Source organism: Brassica napus, chromosome C5 (assembly GCF_020379485.1).
Source record: "Brassica napus cultivar Da-Ae chromosome C5, Da-Ae, whole genome shotgun sequence".
In the NCBI taxonomy this organism is placed as follows: domain Eukaryota; kingdom Viridiplantae; phylum Streptophyta; class Magnoliopsida; order Brassicales; family Brassicaceae; genus Brassica; species Brassica napus.
This window is the reverse complement of record NC_063448.1, coordinates 54,929,360-54,946,173: the sequence shown is the minus strand read 5'-3', so window position 1 is coordinate 54,946,173 and position 16,814 is coordinate 54,929,360. Positions and strand designations below refer to the sequence as shown.

Sequence of the window (16,814 nt, the reverse complement as noted above, 5' to 3'; positions counted from 1 at the left end):
TTATATTAATAATATTAAATTTCTAAAAAGATAATTCTCGTATATTTTGTTGTTATCTTGAAATAATATTTTATATTTCTAAAAAATAAGATAATACTTATATGTCGTGTTGTTATCTTTAAATAATATTTTTATTATAAAAATTAAGATATAAAACAGTATATAATTAAATATTAATGAAGAAAAAATATTTGTATAAAAATATAGTCTAAAACATTTATAATATATGAGTGTTTTGAAAATTTCAACACAATAATTAGTATATATATTTTAATGAAATTTGCTGTCATATATAAATTATTTTATGTTTGGTATAAACTTGTTAAGAATATAAATAATAATTTAACATGTTTTTTTTGAATTAACAAAATATAAAATAATAAATATCTATAAGAAGATTATGTCTGCATGTGCGGGCAAGACACCTAGCATAAAATAGAACACAAAAATATCGTAGTTTTAGATATACATATTTTTAAGCCAAGTACAAATCGGTTTTTATCGGGTCGGGTCTATTCGGATCGGTTCTTTTTAGGTCATGGTCTATTCGGGTCGGTTCTTTTCGCATCCAGGTCTATTCGGGTCGGTTCCTTTCGGTTTCGGTTTTTTCGGGTAAAAAAAATTTAGATCCAAAAAGTATTTGTAAATTTTCGGTCCGGTTCCGGATCGGATTTTCGGGTCGAGGTTAAAATGCGCAGGCCTACTTTGAAATTCAAGAAATTGCAACTATCATTGACGATTTGATGCTTATTTCGGACAAAAAAAAATATCCGAATACAACCGTTGTATCAGAGAGTCTCTCCAAACCGATAAAATGTTGTAAACCAGATCAAATACTCTCCATCATCACGACTTGAGCCGGTTTCAATTGAAAACCGATGATGTTAACCAGATCGGTACGAAAATATAACCGAACCGGGATCAATTAAAGGCGACTTTCGTGATGGAGCTTCTTCCCACACTAACAACAAACAGATCCACAAATTTTTAAGGCACACAAACAACAGAGCAAATCTAGAGAGATGGTGACGAAGACGGAGGAGAGAGAGCTAAACCAACTCGAGAATCAAGTCGAGAACGGAGGAGGAGGCATTTGGGAGTATCTCTGCCTCGTTCGCAAGCTCAAGGTTCGCCGATCAGAGATTGTGCTCAAGCACGGTCTCTCGATCTTGAACGATTCGGGAAAGCGATTCTCTCTTGGTCCAGATGGTATACGTTAATTGCTATTACAGTGTGTTGATGTGCTTCTCAATCTGTATTTGATGTAATTATCTGTTATTCTTAGATTGGTTTGTTCAGTGTTTCATCACTTACTTGAATACTTGATGTAAGGAAAGACTTTTGTTTCAGAAAGAAAAAACATGTTTCCATGGAGTTTGTTTAGTTCTGTACATATCCAATCTGTAATGCTTTGTTCTCTCCAAGGAGTTTTTTTTTTTTTTTTTTTTTTTGTAAATGTCATATCTTTCTCAATGTGATTTGATTTGTTTTTTTTTGGTGTCTTAGCTTAATTAGAGGTTTCTTTTACACTAATTGTTGAAATGCAATTGGAGAGCTGATGTTTGTTTAATAAACTTAAAGAGCTAAATGTCTTCCCTTTTTCTGTGTAGAATGGACACTATATGAGCAGGTAGCAATCGCAGCTATGGACTGCCAATCTCTTGCTGTTGCACAAGTGAGTTGCCTTCCACTACCACATTGAGGATGATAATTTGTTTTAAAGAATTGTTACATATTTTATTCAAGATTGTATATATGTATATATACTATTTCTGAGGTTCAAGTATCTTGTAAAAGTCATGGATGCGTTCTTACTTTTTCGAATGAAGGATTGATAGTTATAATTCGAATTTGGGTATCGCTTTTGCCTTCCAAAGCATTCTTCTCAATTCCGCATTTAGCCAAGCTTGCTGAAGAGAATTTTGTTATCTCACAAAAAAGGCGCTCTTGTATTTTTTGCAGAATTGCATCAAGGTACTGCAGAAGAAATTTCCGGAGAGCAAACGTGTGGGTAAGTCCATATCAACTTTTGAGAAGCTTATCAATTTCTTCACTCTTGTTGGACTTCATGATTTGCTTGCATCCCCCTCTCTAGGCTAGCTACTAGGATACACCATTAACCATTCAGGAATCCATAACGAGGTCTTGAACCTTTTTCTGGCATTACCTTCCCAAAAGTTAGAAGAATTTAGTATACCACCAGCTAAGCCAAGCTGAATTCATATAGTCTGTAAGCTTTGTTTATTCACCAGTTCTTACTCAGTTTTCTTTTGTTGTCTATTTTGATATTTTGGAGTCTTCTGTTGTGTGTGCCTATCTGTGCGCTGATGTTTTCTGTGAAAGTTGGGCTCTGCAGGCATTTTAGTTTCTTAGTTTACCTTGATCCCAATCTGAGCTGCATCTTGGTAATATATATTTCAGGAAAGCTGGAGGCGTTGCTTATAGAAGCGAAGGGAATGTGGGAAGAGGCTGAAAAAGCCTATTCAATCCTTTTGGAGGATAATCCACTCGATCAAGTAAGTTGTCACATCTTTGCTTCATGAAACTACTACCCAAAAATTGCGTCATTGAAAGTAAACTCGGTGTCTAGGTGATACACAAAAGAAAGGTGGCTATGGCCAAGGCACAGGGCAAACCTTCCCTAGCCATTGAACATCTTAACAAATATCTTGAATTGTGAGTACTTACTAACCCCAAGCTGGATTGATATAAGTATATCGGTGAAATTGATCACCTTCATTTGCTCTTCTGTGTCTAATGTAGATTTATGGCTGATCATGATGCCTGGAGAGAACTTGCAGAAATTTATGTTTCCTTGCAAATGTGCGCCTCTCTATCCTCAGTCCTCTGGACTCTCTTTGACAAACAATTCACTAAGCAACATTTAACAATTTATAATCAACCATATCTAATTTATAATCTGTAACAGGTACAAACAAGCAGCTTTCTGCTACGAGGAGCTCATTTTATCTCAGCCTACTCTTCCGTTGTACCACTTAGCATATGCAGATGTAAGTCTCTGTAATATTTCCATTGCTAAAAAAGTCATGTTGTTCCTTGTCTGTACATTTATGGCCATCACCAAGAAGTCTGTTTAAGACACTGTACTGAGCATGCATCTTAGACTTGAGTTTAGCGGTCATTCATTCACATGTGTAAGCCAATGCAAAACTTGGAATCCAAAACTTTGAATTTTTTTAAGTTTGAACTATAAATAACCGCTTTGGTCATGTATGATTCTAGTATTGTATTATTAATGCAATTTTTTTGTAATCCCTAAAACCAGGTTCTCTATACGATTGGTGGACTTGAAAACCTCATCGCAGCAAGAAAGTACTATGCAGCAACCATAGACTTAACAGGCGGTAAAAGCACGAGAGCCCTCCTCGGAATATGCTTGGTAAGATCTCCTTTCATCCTCTCACACCGGTTTAATCCACCTCGGTATCCAAGTTGACACCAAATTGAAGTGATTTATCTATGTGAAATCAGTGCGGATCAGCGATCTCACAGCTCTCAAGAGGCAGGAACAAAGAGGACAAGGACATGGCTGCACAAGAGCTTCAGTCTCTGGCTGCAACTGCTTTGGAGAAAGAGTACAAGCAAAAATCTCCGGCCAAACTCAACCTCCTCTCGTCTGCTTTAAGAAGCTTGAAACTTTCTTAAGTTCATTAGAGACCACAAGAGGAATGAAAAACGCTTGCTCACATTTATTTGTTTGGCTTTTTGTTGTCATTGTTATTATAATTTTTTTTTCATCTTTGCTCTTGGTTTATTATATACACATTGACTCCCAGCTACACGCTTTTACTAGAGGTGTTTAATCGAGCTAATTAAATCCTAACAAAAAGAACCAGGAAGAACCACATTTAATCATGTATTTAATCCTAACAAAAAGAACCAGAAAGAACCATATTTATTTATGTATTTAATCCTAACAAAAATAACCAAATATTACTAAATCTAATCGAGCTAATTAAGTCATAACAAAAAGAACCAAATTTAATTATCATGTAATTAACCTAGAAACTATACAATAACAATTATATTTATAAACTAATTATACATCTAATACAACTTTGGTATAAGTTTTTTTTTTTTAATTCTCTTCACATTTATATTTTCTGTTTTGTATTCATTTAGTATTAATATCAAATTAGATATTGCATTGCAATCTTATTATAAAAACTTATTCATTTAAATTGTTATTTTGACCTAAGTGTTGAAAGGAAAAACTACAAAAGTATAATAAAACAATAATTGTTAAGAGTAAAATTAAAATCAAGTGTAATAAATAATTGTTAAGAGTAAAATTAAAATAAATTAAAAATAATATTACAGTAAAAATTTATCAGGAAAAAATTATTAGGAAAAATAAAGCATATTTTATATAAAAAATTAAAAAAAAATTATGAAAAAAAGTTGTCGAGCAAAAAGTGAAGAATCATGAGAAAAATGCGGAGCTTGAGAGGAAATACAACCAGGCTGGAAGCTAAGCAAGCTAAATATGAAGTAGGCTGGAAGCTAAGCAGCAGTGGGACGGGAACGGGAACAAAGACATAATACGGTAACAGAAACTTAAATGAAAAATCAAACCTGAAAAGATCTAGATACGGATACAACATAGAAATAACAACTAAACTATAATAAGGCAAAATATTAAAATCTCAAACATAAGTTTTACATTAAAAACACACATGTTCAAAAAATTAGAAAGCAACACACAAAGGATACAAAACACAGAAAAGATAATGTAGTCTCACATTTTTTTTTTTGAACTAATTTTACAGTCACATTTGTTGGTTTAAACTTGTTGTTGTCTCTTGAGTTTATTATACATTGATTCACATGTTACATGGTTTACTAGACTAACAATTATATTTATCAACTGATTTATCTAATACAACTTTTGTATAATTTCTTTTGTTTTGTATCCAAAGATTGAATTATTTTTTTTTAATCAAACACAAGTATCAAATATTGCCATTTTTTGTTACCTCTTTTTTTCACAAGTAAATATATATTTGGGCCTTTTAATTTGAGCCTTATGTGTGTATCAAATATTGCCTTTTTGGGCTCATGAATTACTTTGAAAAGCCCAAACTGTTCGATCTCATCGTGTCCAACGAAAGAAACTCAAAACCCTAATACGCAGGTTTAAAACACAACAGGCGCCGTAGAAGTTACATCTTCTGTTTGCTTTCGTCGTCGAGCTAATTATCCTCAGCCATGGCCGTCGGGAAGAACAAACGAATCTCTAAAGGAAGAAAAGGAGGGAAGAAGAAGATGTAAGTATTATTTTTTATACATCTTTTGAAAGCTCTTTAAGTCAATTGAGTTTTGTAATTTGATTTGTTTTTTTTTTTGTAATTGAATGATGGCAGTGTTGATCCTTTCTCCAAGAAGGATTGGTATGACATCAAGGCTCCCTCTAACTTCAATAACAGAAATGTCGGAAAGACACTTGTTTCCAGAACTCAGGGTACCAAGGTAACAACTGTCTCTTTAGCTTGTGAGATTCTTTGTAGAGCTGAGATTTGTCGGAACTTAATTGCAAATGGTTCTTTAGATTGATTCCGACAGTTGTTAGTAATGTTGTTCCTTAGTAATTGCAAAATCATAGCTTTGAGAATTTAATGATGTTGTAGTGTATGGTTTACAAGCTCGTTAATCGTTTCAGATTCTGAGATAATGTTCTGCTAGATTCTTTGTAGAATCAGTAGCATTTTGTCGGAACTTAGTGTAATGGTTCTTAGAATGATTCCGACAGTTGTATATCTCATGTTGTGATGTTACTGTAGTAATCATAGCTTTGAGAATTTTAGTGATGTTGTTGTGTTTGTATTGAAACATACCAGATTGCATCAGAGGGTTTGAAACACAGAGTTTTCGAGGTTTCTCTTGCTGATCTCCAAGGTGATGAGGACCACGCTTACAGGAAGATCCGTCTCAGAGCTGAAGATGTCCAGGGCAGGAATGTCTTGACCCAGTTCTGGGTAAGCACACATGATTTAAAACATTAGATTTCGAAACATCATCTCATGTTTTTCTTGTGGTGCACTCCTGAGTTCTTACTCTCTCTCTCTTTTTTCATCTCTAGGGTATGGACTTCACAACCGACAAGCTCAGGTCCTTGGTTAAAAAGTGGCAGACTCTGATCGAGTCCCATGTTGATGTCAAAACCACTGACAACTACACATTGAGGCTTTTCTGCATCGCCTTCACCAAGAGACGTGCTAACCAAGTCAAGAGAACTTGCTATGCTCAATCTAGCCAAATCCGTCAGGTATATATTCATTACTGAAACTTCTAGTCTTTTAGTTCTTCTGTTTCTCTCCTGATCTTTGTTTTGTTTGTGTGCATTCCCTTAGATTCGCAGCAAGATGAGGGAGATTATGATCAAGGAAGCTTCCTCTTGTGACCTCAAGGAGCTTGTTGCCAAGTTTATTCCCGAAGCTATTGGGAAGGATATTGAGAAGGCAACTCAGGGCATCTACCCTCTCCAGAATGTTTTCATCCGTAAAGTCAAGATCCTCAAGGCTCCCAAATTCGACCTTGGAAAGCTCATGGAGGTGAAGATAAATCACCCTAACAACACCTTTTCTCTTGATTTTTTTTTTTTAATATGATTCATCATCAAAAAGAATTAACCAAATTGTTTTGTTTATAAATCTTTGTAGGTTCACGGAGACTACACAGCAGAGGATGTTGGTGTGAAGGTTGACAGGCCGGCCGATGAGACTGCTGCCGAGGAACCTACTGAGATCATTGGAGCTTAAGATGTTTTTTGAAGAAGGGATGAATTTGAGAGATCGTTTTTTCTTCTAAACTTTAGTTTCCTTAATGCTTTGTGTCTTTTCACACTCTTTTGGACCCTCAGCTTCTTAATTTTGGTGTATTAATGACTTTTCTCAGTATAAACTTGCGAGTTTTGGATAATTTATGCTACATTTTTTTCTCAAATTGTGTCTCTATACTCATGCTTGTGCATTACACCCAACGCTTCTTCTAGACAGGTACAGCATGATCTTGCATCTGATCATCTTATTTGAGCCATCACTATACTAAGTTTCTTTTACAAGATCAGCTTAAGTTTAGATGAATAAAGCTTCTCTTTGTCCTTGTCTTTACACCTTCTTTGTAAAAATGCTACTCCCTCCAAGTTTATGTAACTAGTTTAGACTAAAATCACTAATATTAAGAAAGTTGATACTTTAAAAAAAATAATATCTAATTAATTAGTTCAACCAATTATAAAAAAATTGAAATTATTTGATTGGTTACATTATATCCAATAAATGTAAAAGCTATCTAGATATTTGGAAAATATTTACATTTTGAAACAAAATAATTTTTCTTAAACTAGTTACAATAAGAAAAGAGAGTATGAATGATGCAAGTTTTAATCAAGTCTTTGAATCCAGTAGTAAACGTAGGTCGTAGGTCGTAGGGTGGGGTCTAGACTCTAGATGGCATGGTATAGGAAACTGATGGTCATGGCATTATTATAACAGTAGCTAGACAGAAAGGCAGACATGTGATGATTCCACAAACACCCAAAAGAAACTTTGTTGAAGCAATAGGAAGCAATTGTAAAAGGACACATCTATGTCTCTCTCTTTTCTCACTAAAACTTTTCAAGATTCCCCCACAGACCAAAAGAGCCAAAAAGAGAGATTGTGTTCAAAGCCAAACGGCAAGCTGTTTCAAAGGCTTTCTATAAAACTGCCAAACGGCAAGCTGTTTCAAAGGCTTTCTATAAAACTGCATACAGTTGTTTTGGTTAGGGTCCCCCCACCCATTGAGATATGCAAATCTAAAAATTTGAATTGACAGTATAAAGAGACTTAAGTAACTTGGCTTGTTCTAAAAGATCTTTCTCTCTCCGACTTGACAATCCAAGGCAACTTTGATGTTCTTTCAAGCAAGAGTGCAGAGCTGTACACTTTTTTTCTAAAGTGGATATACAATCATAAAGCTATGCAAAAGACTCATGTCACGGGTCAATGTTAACAATAAACAGTTCCAATGTCAGTTTTTAAAACAAACATTTCGACAAAGACAAGAATCCATTTCAAGTGGTTTAATGTTAACCACTGTTTGAAGAGTTTTGTTGTGTAAAACCATGTACAAACAAGATGGTGACAATTAAACTCTGAAACTTTTCAGCAGGGCTTTGATGGATGGCTAGAGAAGCGTCCAAAAACAAGGGAAATAATTGTAATGTGAAAACATTAGTAAACCAATGACTTGCTATCTCTCTCTCTCTCTCTCTCTCTCTCTCTCTCTCTCTCTCTCTCTCTCTCTCTCTCTCTCTCTCTCTATAGTCCTCCTTGATAGTGGCATTGGACTTTTGTACCTGCATAAACGGTGAAGGGCTGGATAACGGCATTGGACTTTGTTAAGTTCTGTATACAATGAAAAAGTATGGCGAGAAACAAAAACAAAGGCATGATATGGCTTTTAAGGAGGATCAAATGCTTTATACAATTGAATAAAAAAACAGCTCCATTGTAAAGGCTTAGAAAGAATATCTACAGGTTTGATAATCATCTTAGGAGGACTTTCCACAAATGCACGAGAAGACAATCATAACAGAACAAGAACTATAAACAATGTTCTAAAAATCGCTAGACGGTAGTTAGGCTTCTTATAGAATTTTATTGTTTAGGTTTCTAATAAATCGGTTTGAAAAAAAAAATGTTTCGTTCATACCCGATTTGCCGATTTTCTAATAAATCGTTTCGGGCGCCTAGACCTATTTTCAGAACACAGACTATAAGTCAAAGAAACATGTAATGTAGTTAACAACTTAACAATCTCCATCCTAGTAAAGAACATTATGCTACCAGGAGACCAAAACATAGTATCTAGACATTTGGTTTCTTGATACAGGACCTAAGCAATCTGACTTTGAACAAGAGTCTTTACAAGTGTCATGTAGAAACTATGACATATGAAACTGATATATACCAAGATCAAGAAATATAAAGAAACTGATCATATGATAAAATAAATTGACAAGAATCAACAGCTCCTTTTTTAATCTTTTGTTAGCACTCAAGAGAAAGATCAAGAACTCTCAAAACTTCTTCTTCTTATTCTCTACTCGTTCTTCCAAGCGTACAGAACCAATGAGAACCCAACACTCTGAGATTTTGAGCTCGTTGGAACCTGCGCCAACGACCAAGTCTTTTCAACAGGTTGTTGACAAGTCCTGAACATAAACACAGCATGCCCTGGCGACGACGGCACCCCAAAGAACCAACTATGAACATCCCAAAGAACTTCCACAGAGACCCTATCGACAACCATCGTACCATTACCACGGAACTTCCAGTGAACCCGCTTCACCTTCATCAAGACCTTCCCATCAACACGAACAACGAGACAAGGATCAGATACACTCGCGTCACAGTCTATCACAAGATCATGCGTTTTGCCATCATTCGAAAACTGAGCTTTTGTTTCAAACGTTCTCTTGCCAAAGACATGCTCTCTCTTGGCAATAATCACAGCACCGAGAGATGAAGACGGTGCAGCGTTAGTTTTTTTAAAAGCTTCTCTCCTCATATCACCGAGGAGAAGAGTCATCTCTTTATCCGCAACCACGCATACGTAGAACCCTCCTAAAGGCTCAGGGCTGGATCCAAACTTAGCAGAGGAGAGATCCCAGAAGACACTAATATTACATAGATTCTTAGAGCCTTTTCGTTTAGTGAAGAGCCAGGGCTTAATCTCGACTTTACAGAGACGAGAATCGTCGACTCCTACTGTCACGCATTGACCCATCAGAGACTTGGTCCATGTGACAGTGATCAAGCAAGTCTTGCCTCGGATGCGGCAACGGTAGATACAAATGACAAGATTCTGAGCTGTTTTGCCGGCGGTGGAGGATGGAGAGTCTGCAGTCTGAACGCCGTTTTCGCCGGAGCAAGAAGGGAAGTCTCTCATTTTTCTTCTCTCCGGAACTTAATCGTGAGATGAATTTAGTTTTACCTGGAGGTGATGAGTTTCATCAAAGAAAGAGAGGGAGACGCAATTTTTTTTCTAAAAATGCATAGAAATGAGAAAAAGTGAATAGATTTGAAATGGGTTTTCTCAAATGGATCCAGTTTCTATAAGAGAGCTCATCGAACGAGGAGGAATTAAAGAGAAAGCCTGAGACTTCGGGAGGGAGAGAGAGAGAGAATGAATGTGTGTGATATACTACTATTACTGGAGTCAATCAGACAGTAACAGACAAAAAGGAGACTTTGTGTTTCACTGTCGATTGATTACTTTATACGTTAGGTAATTAACGTATTTTTATTTAGAGAATTTGTATTCCCTACCCACAACATATACCCTATTTGCACTCTATATCCTATTTCCCCCCAATTTTTTTCCCCCCATCATCACTATTTTCCCTCAATTCTATGGTATCTCACTTCTTTTTGGATATTGAGCTAATTTACTCTTTTATTTATCTATATCTATAAGTACCAACTACCAAATACGAATTAATTTATTTAATTCCATGGAAAAAGACCGTAAAACTGGGACAAAAACTTATCTGAGTAGGCATGAGATTTTAAATGTTAGAAATAATTTAAATAATTTAAAACTGTACACCTTATCTTATATATTAAAATAGAAGTCACAACCTTGATTCATGTGTGATTTTTTAAAAAATGGACATAATGGACCTATTATTAGAAATTCATGTTACATTTAATATATAATCTTATCATTTAAATTTTGGGCTTACCAGAAATTTTTATTAGGCTATCAATAATTAAATTTAAATAATAGATGATCCATTAGATTTATAGATAATATAAATTAAATAGATATAATTTAATGTTTTAATACTATACATATATATGCTAAATATTTAAATGTTTGTCAATGTTAACTTTTAAAATTATAAATATTTTTTTTAAATAACAAAAATCATATTATCTAACAATGATTAATCTTTACTACCTTAAACCAATGAAAACAATTTTTAAACTATATAATTTATTTTAAAAATTAAACAAAAACTAAATGTTTAGTTATTTACTCGATAATATAAATCTATGAAACGAAAAGTTTAACTTTTAAAAAGCTTTCTAAATTTGTGAAATGTTACAATATCTTTGAATATGACAACAAAACAATATTTTACTAATCTTTATATATATATAGTTACGATTTTAATAATGAAATAATAATTTGAAAATATATATATAGAAGAAGATATAAATACATGTGAAAGTTTGAAATAATCTATTCAATCAAAAAAATATACAGTAAACTTTTTATGTTTTAAAAATTGATACACACATATATATTATAATATATACCAATTTAGAATTAAAAACAAAATATTTATATAAAATAAATGAAAACAAAAATCTGCGCGTTTGCACGGATCGAGATCTAGTATATATTAATTCTTAATTTGAGTAGGCATGAGATTCTTAATTTGGCCAAAAAATATATCAATTCTTAAAAATGAAAGAATTAAAATCGTTCAGATCCAGTAATATATATGATTGTTTTTTGGATGTCTAATAAAACGTATTGTCTGCAATGTTTTTTTTTTACGTCAGTCTCCAATGTTTTGTCTATTCACATATTTAACTAAAAATGTTTATGCAAATTGACAAAATTATCTGAGTTGTATTTAAAGCCACTTGTGCAGTATATAATCAGATTTAAATAAACAAATGTTTTTTTAATTATTATTTTTTACATTTGTCTAATATGACTTGATTTTTATGTCAATTAAAAGTAGGTTTGCAGTTATATCACGACACGTGTGCGGTTCCATGACTAATCGTCATGCATTTAATGCCCAAACTGAGCCCATACATTTCTGCTCCATTGGGCTTTTACTAGTTACACTTTTTAGGTACTACCTGCTACCTCCGTTGCTGCTGAAACTAAAATGTTTTAGATTTTTTTCTTGTTCCACAAAGATAGATTTTCTATATTGTAAAAGTATTTTTTTATATTTTTGAGAAATATTAATTGAGAATATTTGAATTGATTAAATTTCATTGGTGAAAAACTATTGGAAAATGTATAAAAAGGAAAAAAATAGATTAAATTATAAATATTTATTAAATTTTTAATAAGCGTGTATACTTTAGAAAATTTTTAGTTTCAAAAACGAGAACGGGGGAAAGTATTAGTTAAAGTTTAAATAAAGTAGTTGACGGATACGTTTACCAGAATAGATGGTTTGGTATTGGCTATTTCCGGTATATGACAATTAGTTGGTTTGATTAAATTTTTAAACAACAAAATAAAAAAAAAAAGTTTTATCCCACTGGCCACAGTTTAGGCCACAGAGTCTATGCGGAGAGAAAAGGAAAGCACTTATCAACTTCATTCTCTTTACTTCTTTCTCCTTCCTCCTTCCTCTTTTATTTAAGCTTTAACTGAATAAAAACTTCCTCTTAATTCTCAGAGTTGATTCTCTATGGCTTCTTCGATCGTTTTCGCTGCAACTCCAGCTACTGCGTTCCTCTCCTCTGTTCCTCCGTGGAAGGCGCCTCGGAGGTTTCATGTTAGGTCTTCTCTCGACGCCGATGTTTCCGACATGAGCGTTAACGGTAATAACCAAACAAATAAAAATTGAACCTTTTACTGTCTCCTCTGCAGTAAAGTTGGTTCCTTTAGATGTTTTGGATTCTGGGTAGTTTGAATTGGACTTGAAACAATCCGAAAGTTTTGATTTTTATGCGAATTTTGTGAAGTTGACATGTATCTAGGTTTAAAGGCTTTAGCTTTATGCCACAAACAGTCTTTCACTTTGAATTTTTGAGAAATTGCCATGTAATCGATCAAATTGATCAGAATTTTTTCTGTGTATAGACAACTTATGAACGGTTATGAAAATGCAGCTCCAAAGGGTCTGTTTCCTCCAGAGCCTGTACCTTACAAGGGACCCAAGCTGAAAGTAGCTATCATTGGAGCTGGACTTGCTGGCATGTCAACTGCTGTTGAGCTTCTCGATCAGGGTCACGAGGTGTGTGTTTTTAATCGTTGCCTTTTACCTTTGATCTGGTTTACATAAATGTTTGGTTATTGATCCAGGTGGATATATATGATTCAAGGACATTCATCGGTGGCAAAGTTGGTTCTTTTGTAGATAGACGAGGGAACCACATCGAAATGGGACTACATGTGTTCTTCGGATGCTACAACAACCTCTTCCGCTTGATGAAAAAGGTTTTCTATTTCCCAAATCTTCCACAAGAGTTTGCTTGATGATTTAAACTCAACACTCTTATATAAAATCTTATATGATATCACGTAGGTGGGAGCTGATAAGAATCTTCTTGTCAAAGACCACACTCATACGTTTATAAACAAAGGCAGCGAAATTGGAGGTATGTCTCTTCTCATCTCATTGCTCTCCTCTGTGGTTTCAACCTTACTGACATGTGCTTAAAATTTTGTAGAGCTTGATTTTCGGTTTCCCGTTGGAGCTCCAATTCACGGTATCCGCGCCTTCTTAGTCACAAACCAACTCAAGGTATAAGTAACACTTCTCAGTTCACTGTTGGACTTAGCTGACTATTGGATTATTCCTGTTTTGGCCGAACAGCCCTATGACAAGCTGAGGAACTCGCTGGCTCTTGCATTAAGCCCGGTCGTTAAAGCTCTTGTTAACCCCGATGGAGCAATGAAAGACATTCGCAACCTGGACAGTGTAAAACAATGATACATATAGCCTCAGTTATTTCTCTTTTCTACTAAAGTTTTGGGATTACATTTTTGCAGATAAGTTTCTCTGATTGGTTCCTGTCGAAAGGTGGGACGAGGGCGAGTATCCAGAGAATGTGGGACCCTGTTGCTTATGCACTCGGTTTCATAGACTGTGACAACATGAGTGCGAGATGCATGCTTACCATATTCTCCCTATTCGCCACCAAAACAGAAGCTTCTTTGTTGCGTATGCTCAAGGGCTCCCCTAATGTTTACTTGAGTGGTCCTATCAAACAATACATCACAGATAGAGGCGGCAGGTATGTGTGTGTGTGTCTGTTATTATCTATAACAGTGGTTATTCACTATAAGCATCTCATCAGCTTATCATCTTCAAAAACAGAATCCATCTAAGGTGGGGTTGCAGGGAGATACTTTATGATAAAACATCAGATGGAGAAACTTACGTCACAGGACTAGCAGTTTCCAAGGTGAAGTGTAGCTCCTGACATCGGATCTTAGCTTGTCTGTTGTCTGAAGGTTGATTAACTGTTTTGGGGGTTTTGCTTCCAGGCTACGGACAAGAAGGTTGTGAAAGCTGATGTGTATGTTGCAGCATGTGATGTACCCGGAATCAAGAGGCTACTACCCAAAGAATGGCGAGAATCTCGTTTCTTCAACGATATATACGAACTAGAGGGAGTACCTGTTTGCACGGTGCAGCTCAGATACAATGGTTGGGTCACTGAGTTAGAAGACATTGAACTCTCCAGGTTCCATTCTTTCAGAAGTCTTTTATGTAGTTGATTGATGATTCTTGAAGGTTTCTTTACTTACCAGAAGAGTGTGTCTTTTGTGTTGTTATAGGCAGTTGAAACGAGCGGTTGGTTTAGATAACCTCCTCTATACTCCTGATGCTGATTTCTCATGCTTTGCGGATCTTGCGCTCGCTTCGCCTGCAGATTATTACATTGAAGGACAAGGCTCTCTGCTTCAGTAAGAAACAATGACCTCCTCTTCTTCTACAAATTAACTAGCAGGTAGGTCTCATGGTTTCTTGAACCTGAACTCTGTTTCTACAGATGCGTTTTAACGCCAGGAGATCCCTACATGAGATTATCGAATGAGAAGATCATAGAGAAAGTAGCAATGCAGGTCACAGAGCTGTTTCCATCGTCACGGGGTCTAGAAATCACCTGGTCATCAGTTGTCAAAATAGCTCAGTCGCTCTACCGTGAAGCACCAGGCAAAGATCCATTCAGACCTGATCAGAAGACGCCTGTTAAGAACTTCTTCCTCGCTGGTTCATACACAAAGCAGGTAACTTCTTTTAAAACACAATGTTCATGCAAATCCACAACAAAGCCAATAAGTTAATGTTTCTGGACTACTACTACTTGCAGGACTACATAGATAGTATGGAAGGAGCTACGTTGTCAGGGAGACAAGCTTCGTCTTACATATGTGAGGCAGGTGAAGAGCTAGCTGAGCTAAACAAGAAGCTTTCTTCTTCTACAGTTTCTGATGAGCTAAGTCTCGTCTAAACGATTGAATATGTCTAAAACTAGTTCTCATCGTACAACAAGGAGAAACAATGTGTAGAAAACTCTCTATAGTGTTCACAAGAGAAGACAATTTGTATTATTATCACAACACTCTCTTGAATTCAAAGATTCTTACTTTATATAACATCGAAGAACACAGAGAAGGCAACACTTATACATTGAACAACACAAAGGAGCAAACTTTTTTCCAGCTTCAGCTTCAGGAAGCTTCTTGTTCTATAGCTTTCTTTGCAGTCTCGAGATCTTCGTCAAGGAAGATATCCCAATGGCCATCCCAAGTGATGAAGAACTCAGTGTCTTCATGATACTTGACTCTGTGAACATCACCAGCCGGAGTGAATAGATAATCTCCCTCAACGAGATCAGCTCTCTCACTCTTGCTTATATTCCACACACTCTTCTTCCCTTTGATGACTACAAGATCATGGCCAAACGTGTGGTGGTGCGCCGGCTCCACACTCCCTGCTTTGAACCTCACGATGGCCGACGTCGGCGTCTCCCTCACGATCTTCATCGAACCTCCAGGCATTATCTCAACCGGAGTGAACTCTCTGTTCTTGGCCAAGCAGCAAATCGCGCATGAATCGGATTCTGGTTTAGTCTGGTTAATACAATTCAACATAAATTAATGTATAGAACCGAAATAAACCGGGTCTTATTCAACGTAAATTAACGTATTGGACCGATATAAACCGGATCTTATTCAACGTAAATTAATGTATTGAACCGATATAAACCGGACTAAGATGATCGGTGGATTTTCCGATTTGAGCCATCTCGGAGAGGGAATCGTCGAGGAAGGAGGAGATCTCGGAGCTCCACGTCTCCGATCCGGAGGCAGGACAGGGGGATTTGAACGGAGTTCCGATCCACGCGTCGAAGATCTCCACCGCGGATTCCGGCGAAGTTTTCGCGCCGGAGAGCGCGAGGACGTTGCAGTCGCTGATCGATCTAGCGTTAACGGCGTCTTCGACGGTGAGACACGTGGCGGCGTAGACTCCCGGGAACTTGTTTGCGAACATCGCGACTCCGACGCCGGTGCCGCAGCATACCAAGCCGCGGATTTCGGAGGAGGAAGATGATGCGGAGGAGACGCGGCGGCCGACTTCGGATCCGGCGGAGTAGTATGACGACACGCCGGTATCCTCCACGGCTATGCCGAGGGAGCGGAGGTGGGAGACCATCGCGTCCTTGAGGCTTGCTCCGAACGCATCAGCTCCGGTTATGATTTTTAACGGTAGATCGGAGGTGGAAGCAGCTCCCGCCATATCTCTCTGCAGAGCTTTGTCAGTTACAAGCGAGTGACTCTAGAAGATTCAAGATTCTCCTTTTTTTTTTTGAGCAACAGATTCAAGATTCTCCTAAAAACTAAAAACGTGTAGGAAAAAAAAAGAGACACCGGCTATAATTCTTATCTACATTTCACCCCTTAATTTATTTGTAATACATAAAACCCCTGTTCGGAACTAAGCTAAGCGCTAGTCGAACGGTAACTCCGAGCCTAGCGAGTTACCAAAAAAATCAGGAAATATTCGGAGATTACGCGAGTTTAGTTTTAAAAAC

At 36.3% G+C, this 16,814-nt stretch overlaps 5 protein-coding genes across 5 annotated transcripts; 3 read left to right on the top strand and 2 right to left on the bottom strand.

Annotated features, from left to right (window-relative positions):
- Nucleotides 1-948: 948 nt before the first annotated feature.
- Nucleotides 949-3,796, top strand: LOC106427355 (ER membrane protein complex subunit 2-like). Its single transcript, XM_013868085.3, has 9 exons — nucleotides 949-1,209; nucleotides 1,611-1,675; nucleotides 1,963-2,011; nucleotides 2,422-2,516; nucleotides 2,591-2,676; nucleotides 2,764-2,823; nucleotides 2,930-3,011; nucleotides 3,287-3,400; nucleotides 3,493-3,796. Exons 1-9 carry the CDS (start codon nucleotides 1,023-1,025, stop codon nucleotides 3,664-3,666), a joined length of 912 nt encoding a protein of 303 aa, XP_013723539.2. The 5' UTR covers nucleotides 949-1,022; the 3' UTR covers nucleotides 3,667-3,796.
- A 1,298-nt stretch (nucleotides 3,797-5,094) lies between these two features.
- Nucleotides 5,095-6,963, top strand: LOC106427353 (40S ribosomal protein S3a-2). The gene is made up of 6 exons (XM_013868082.3): nucleotides 5,095-5,288; nucleotides 5,385-5,490; nucleotides 5,859-5,996; nucleotides 6,101-6,286; nucleotides 6,372-6,572; nucleotides 6,681-6,963. Exons 1-6 carry the CDS (start codon nucleotides 5,230-5,232, stop codon nucleotides 6,777-6,779), a joined length of 789 nt encoding a protein of 262 aa, XP_013723536.1. The 5' UTR covers nucleotides 5,095-5,229; the 3' UTR covers nucleotides 6,780-6,963.
- A 2,023-nt stretch (nucleotides 6,964-8,986) lies between these two features.
- Nucleotides 8,987-10,199, bottom strand: BNAC05G52260D. Its single transcript, XM_013868115.3, has one exon. The coding sequence runs from the start codon at nucleotides 9,952-9,954 to the stop codon at nucleotides 9,106-9,108; it is 849 nt and encodes a 282-aa protein (XP_013723569.2). The 5' UTR covers nucleotides 9,955-10,199; the 3' UTR covers nucleotides 8,987-9,105.
- A 2,125-nt stretch (nucleotides 10,200-12,324) lies between these two features.
- On the top strand, nucleotides 12,325-15,375 carry LOC106427407 (zeta-carotene desaturase, chloroplastic/chromoplastic). Its single transcript, XM_022703635.2, has 13 exons — nucleotides 12,325-12,343; nucleotides 12,443-12,587; nucleotides 12,879-13,003; nucleotides 13,072-13,206; nucleotides 13,295-13,367; nucleotides 13,440-13,513; nucleotides 13,586-13,690; nucleotides 13,762-14,006; nucleotides 14,090-14,177; nucleotides 14,260-14,459; nucleotides 14,554-14,682; nucleotides 14,769-15,006; nucleotides 15,090-15,375. The coding sequence occupies exons 2-13, from the start codon at nucleotides 12,455-12,457 to the stop codon at nucleotides 15,228-15,230; spliced, it is 1,686 nt and encodes a 561-aa protein (XP_022559356.2). The 5' UTR covers nucleotides 12,325-12,343; nucleotides 12,443-12,454; the 3' UTR covers nucleotides 15,231-15,375.
- LOC106427408 (DNA damage-repair/toleration protein DRT102) lies at nucleotides 15,284-16,686 on the bottom strand. Its single transcript, XM_013868131.3, has 2 exons — nucleotides 15,989-16,686; nucleotides 15,284-15,852 (listed from the first exon to the last, which is right to left on the bottom strand). Exons 1-2 carry the CDS (start codon nucleotides 16,517-16,519, stop codon nucleotides 15,451-15,453), a joined length of 933 nt encoding a protein of 310 aa, XP_013723585.2. The 5' UTR covers nucleotides 16,520-16,686; the 3' UTR covers nucleotides 15,284-15,450.
- Nucleotides 16,687-16,814: the final 128 nt, after the last annotated feature.